Genomic DNA, 5803 nt, shown 5'->3' on the forward strand with positions numbered 1-5803 from the left:
CAGCAGCCATGTCTCGTCGGATCAGGGCAGTTTTTGGGGCAGCAAATTTCTGGGCCATCGTCCTCTACAACATCCTGGCCCTCAACAGCCTGGAGTTTGCGCTGCTGGTGACCAAGAGGCTCCTCCTGACAGGTAAGGTGCTACCAGCCCTCCCCACTGAGGGACCCTTGTCTTGATGGGTGGACACTGGTAGAGGAGCTGAGGACGGGGAATTTTGAGTCCTCTTGGGTCCGAAGTGGCCTGGCCCTTGGTTTGTTAGGTGGCTGCTCCCAGTGTGCTTAATTCTTACTCTAAAGGTGCAGGCAGTGGTTTCTGAGCTCCTTACCCTTCTCGTGTGATCTCCCTGGGGTACAAGCTGCCTTGCAGAGCTCCTCGCACAGCCTAATACCGTGATTTAGGCTCCTTGCAGCAACGCAGAGATCGCGTTCACTCCACCAAGGTGGGCTGAGTCCCTGTCTGCAAAATGGTCCTCTTGCTGGAGAAAGGGATTTCCCTGTCCTGCCTGAACTCCTTTTGCTTTAGCAGTTACTCCAGCATCAACCTGCAGGTGACAGGTACAAATCCTTGTGCTGCAGCCTTCTCTGCGCATTTCTAATCAGTGGATGGTGGCACTATTTTGAAGTCTTCTTGAGCCGCCCAGGGTATAAATAGCCATCGTGAGCTTGTGTCCTCCAACCTTCTCTGGGATGGGCCTGGCGTAGGAAATGGATAAAGTGACGCTCTGGGCTCAGTGTGCCAGAAGTGCCTGCCCGCTGAGCTAGCTGGCTTTTGCTGGTTGCATTATTCATGCCAGAGGTCCTGTTTTAGCAGGTACAAAGCCTGTGTCTCCCCTCTGCTGTGGATACCGGACGCATGGCTACAAATGTCGTCAGGCCCTTCCTAAGTGGAAAGAGAGCTCCCCACTTACCTAGGTGACAAAAACATGTGTTTTCCTGGGGGCACAATGTGTCCCCACTAGGTACAGGACAAGGCTGGGGTTGAGCCTCAGAATCAGCAGGGCACGAAGCTTCCAGAAGGTCACAGTGCTGGATAACAATGGACATGGGCAGGTTGAATGGGCAGAAAGTCAACCACCAAGTCTGAACTTGGGGGGCAAAAGGAGTTTTGGGGGTGAGTGCTCAAAGCCACTCCAGCATGTTCCCACATTAGCCACAGTCCACGATGCCACACTGCTTCATCTAAAATATGATCCTGGGAATTTCTCTGTTCTCAGTGAAGTTGTAGGACTGGATCCACAATGGAAAGTGTCGTTGTCCATCATAAACTCGTGGGACCTCCCAGATCCACTTGAGAGACAGCAGTGCTGGAGAAGAGCTGGTCCCGTTAGGCCAGCAGCTGTACCAAGATGACCATGTTTCCCTCCATCTCCTAGGTTTTCCCGTCAGCACTTTGTCCATCTGGTTTATCACCTACTGCGGAGTGCAGCTGATCAAGGAGCGTGAACGCATCCTGGCCATCGAGGAGGAGAAGTGTGACAAAGCAAAGGCAGAGTAGAAGGAGACATCGGCAGGCTTGTCCCAAAAACCTCATCTCCCTTCCAGCAACCCGCTGCCAGGCCAGCCACTGGCAGGAACTCTCCAAGCACTCCTGACAATCGGACTGCTGTAGCTCACCTATGTAGAAGTCACCTGGAAGGTGCAGGTCACCCCCCTTGCTGCAGGGAAGATTTTCTGTAAGACACAGTGGGTATTTCACAGGCTACTCAGGCGTGGCAGCTGAGGTATGCTCCCAGGACATTTCTTTAATGCCAGAAAGAGCTATCCCCATCATGTTTCTGACCTTCTGACATTGTGCAGGCCTAGAGATTTCACCCCCTGCTTCCCATAACGTTTGGTCCACCAGCACTTGTCTTTCCCACAGGACCTATAGCCCATGTCTCCCAGAGGAGACTCTCCAAGTCCCGCAGCTGGAGGTTTTAGGGTAGGCCAGACACACAGCTATGAGAAAGGGATCAGCTGGTGCTGAGCCTGCTCTGAGCAGACCATCTACGGGTCACTTCCAGCACAAGCATCCCATGTTTCTTTCACTACAAGGAATGATCAGCATCCACCGTCAAGTGTTTGGCATCCTTGGTTGTGCAGTGAGAACTGTGAAATTGCTCAGCACAATCTATGCCTACTGAGAGGCTAATAAATAAACAGGACAGCCTTCACGGCAAAGGAAAGGAGGACCAGGAATGTTACATTGGGGAGATAATTACTCTTCACCATTGTCTGTGGTGCAGAGTGATAGCTGTTACGATCTTAAACTCTTTGCAAAACAGGTCCCTTCAGTGCTAAGTGTCTTAAAAAACTGATTTAGTGGCAACATCAGGCATAGCTAATGAAAGTGCGTGTGCCATACCTGCTTCACAGCCATCGCACGTCATGTACGGGTCACCTGGGGAGCGGGCATGGCTAAGAGATGTAACACACGGCTAGCAACTTCTTGGTCCCCCGGCCCCAACTTGGACACCAAAGGACCCTCCACTGCTTGGTCTGAGACTCATGTGGCCACCACAACCATCCTGATGTGACACGTGTCCTGGAACTCAAACCAAATCCCGCTCCTGTTTTTTCCACACCATGGACAGAGGCTTCAGCTCACATTCCTGCCCATGGCTGAGGAACAGAAGACGCTGTAGCCAACTCTTGCTCATCTCCATCCATCCATCCCTTTACCCAACTGACTTGGGTGCACACAGCCTAAGCCCGTGGCTGCATGGCTGAGTGAGCACACACACGTAGACACAACCAAAGGAGAAAGGCCCTGAATGAAGGGCAGTGAAGTGGGGCTGGATGGTGGAGGGAAAGCCTATGGTAGCCTTCTTGGAAAAGGAGACTCTGGGACACTGCATAGGGAGTGCATTGAATAAATGGACATGTGAAACACGGTGCCTTGGGGGAAAGGTGGGTTAATAGCTGAAAAATAGCTCTGGCTCTCTTGCACTTTAGAGTAACTTTCAGTGGCCTTATGTCTGAGTTAGGCTGATGTTGGTGAGGGCAGAATCTGGACCACTTTGCAATATGGGTCGAGGTGCCTGGTGCTGGTGTATTCTGGCTTCCCTGTGGATGAAACAGGATCAGTTCCTAGCCAGCTTTCAGCTCTGCCAAAGTAATTTGTGAAGTCCCTGATAAATGTCATTTATTTATGTAGTAAATAAACGTTGGGCATCTACATCGCCTGCTGCTCATCACTGTTACGCTGCTGTAATGCGGGTGACATCCTGGGCAGTGCCCTGCCGTCAGGGCTGAGAGACAAGGATCTGTTCACCGGTCCTCCCCTCACCTCCCTGTCATCCACGTACTTTTTGGGTAGGAAGCCATGTTGGTTTTATTTCTAGGAGCATGACCAAAATTGCTGGAAGTAAGGGCAGGTACTGTGCCTTGGTGGCATCTCTAGTCACATCCCCAAAACCCATCCAGCTTCCAGGCACATCCTTTTTAACACAGGTCTGCGCTGAACCTTTGGTAGAAGTTTCTTGGCATCTCCGTTATTTCAGATTCAGTCTTTACCACCAAAATAGCTAGCACATGATGTGCTTAGGAAGGCCCAGAGTAAAAGTCAACTCTTCTCCTCCATATGGGTGTCCTCACACAGCTGAAGCCCCCCTGAGCTGCCAAGTCCAAGAGTTCTGTCTCTGGGGGGGACTCAGCTCAGGGCCCTGGTTGTCCAGGAGGACAGAGTCACCCACCTCCCGGTGTCGAAGTGGGTGACTCACATGGCAAAGCCAAGTGACTCTGCACTTCCCTCCTGACTTGGATACTCCCTCTGGGAGAGAAAATAACCCATTCACTAAGGATCTAAATTTACCCAGCAGCTGCATCTGCTGGAGCTGCCAGAGGAGCTAAACTTAGGCACCAAGTGAGCAAGTGATTTGTTGGGAGACGGTTCATAGGAGAATTTGGGGTTTGTCCCCCTTTGCCTAAAGTTTTCCACTCAGCTATCACTGCTGTTACATGCCCAGGAGGTCTGGTGGGCCAGGAGCACCCAAGCAGAGCCATCTCAACCAGCTCAGCCTTGCACAGGGAATCCTCAGCCCCGGCATATGCCCCTATAGAATGAGATTTATCAGCTGCTCCTCTCTCTCTTGGAGAAAAGTGTCTCATCTGATCTGGTTATTGCCTGCCTGTTAGTGAAACTCGCCCAAGAAACCAAGAAAAGCCCTTCTTTATTACAACTACAAATCCCAATTAATAGCCTTACACTGGACATTTTCTTGTTCAGCCTGGCATGGCTATAATTCCTGCATTCACCTTTCTTGTTCTAAAATTCTGTATGGGAGGGAGTGATCCTGCTACATTGCATCCCCTTAGGATGCTTTCCATGCATTCTCACCCAGGCCCATGTTGTGGGGGGACTACTGCCCACTTAGAGACACATGTAATAACTGGTGCGGTCCATGGGTCACTGGAAATCACTGGCTGTAGCCCTGTTAGATTTGGGGCCGGTTGGCTGAGGGCTATCCCAGAACAGCCCCCCTCCACTCAGGGCTGTGTGGTCTATCATACAGCAGTCAGCACTCTCGGGAGTGAAATACCCTGGGGAGGGTCAATTCATCGGTTTGTGTATGCACAGAGATAACCAAATGGTAACTCTGCCCACTGCTCACCCTTATCACATCTACATGTGCCCTCTCATCCGCTTTTAGATGCTAAATCCCTCTGGGCTTGGCTGGTACTTCCTTGGAGATGAGCCTGCCTCAGTGGTGACACGCTGGATGCCACAAATGGAAGTTGGATGGGACAAGTCTACTGTGATCAAAGCCTCTACAAGCGAGTGGTTGCAGAGGACTCAGTATTGTTGGCTGCCCCAAATCCCACTGAAACTTGTGGATCCGAGCTGCTGGCTTTTCATGCCCCCCAGGAGGGTTCAGGAGAGGTGCACAGTGACTCTGAGAGCACCATGTGAGCATCCCCATGGTGCAGAACTGCACAGAAGGTTTGGGTTCAGACCAACCTTCTGTCCCACCAGGCTGTGGTAGAAACTTGTTTAGGGATGAAGCACCCTTACCTGAGCTGAACACACCTGTGCTCAGGAGCCACGGAGGTTTACAGACCGTTTGAGGTCGGGGTTAACTCACAGAGCACAGGCCATATGTCCAGCCTGGGCCATATATGTGAGCTACACCCATTTTGATGACAGGGATGGATGCTGCTGTATTGAACTGATGATAACAAAAAATGGTGGGAACATAAGGCAGGGGAACACACGTGGGGTTGTTGCCACAAGCCATTATGAGGATGGTGTCCCAGCACCGCTGGTGTCAGGAGGCATTGGGAAGAGTTAAGGGTGTGTAGTCTGAATCCATGATTTAAACCGTCTGTAGAGTGAAGAGAGACAGATGGACATCACCAGAGTCCTCTCATCTCAGGCAAGTGTCTAACTCGGGTGCAGTGAAGCAGCTCCCAGAGATCTGTCTCTCCACGTGCTTTTAGGGAGCCTAAATGACATAGTGCTCCGAGGAGACAGTGCTCTTGAAAAACTGCCCCCCTCAAGTCTTGGAGCTGGTCCAGCCACTGTGCAAAGCCACTGAAGACCCCAGAGCAGGTTTGGGATCGGGATGGTGCTCCTTCCTTGGGTGGGTCACCAACCGGAGAGAAACCCACCAACCGGTTGGGAGCTCCTCTGGGCTGAGGCTGCGTTGTAGCAGCAGCACCTTATGACGTGGGGAATATGGAAGCAAACCTTGGATGGGAGTACGTGCCGAGCAGCACAGAGAAAAGGAAAACAAGCCAGGGCTCATGGGAGATTATAGGCAGAGGGGGGAAAAAAATCCCAGCCAGTAGCACAACAACACAGGATTAAACTCAGTAAAGTGCAG

At 51.6% G+C, this 5803-nt stretch overlaps 1 protein-coding gene across 1 annotated transcript in view; it reads left to right on the top strand.

The window, feature by feature from the left end:
• The window catches only part of HHATL (hedgehog acyltransferase-like), a gene marked incomplete at its 5' end in the record, with an annotated part of 7087 nt that extends 5398 nt beyond the window's left edge, over positions 1 to 1689 (top strand). The window contains 2 exons of the mRNA XM_010156178.1: positions 4 to 132; positions 1373 to 1689. Of these exons, the coding sequence (XP_010154480.1) occupies positions 4 to 132; positions 1373 to 1494 (251 nt within the window). The remainder of the gene's footprint in view (positions 1 to 3; positions 133 to 1372) is intronic.
• Positions 1690 to 5803: the final 4114 nt, after the last annotated feature.

The sequence above is a fragment of the Eurypyga helias genome, unplaced genomic scaffold, assembly GCF_000690775.1.
Source record: "Eurypyga helias isolate BGI_N326 unplaced genomic scaffold, ASM69077v1 scaffold12567, whole genome shotgun sequence".
Lineage (NCBI taxonomy): Eukaryota > Metazoa > Chordata > Aves > Eurypygiformes > Eurypygidae > Eurypyga > Eurypyga helias.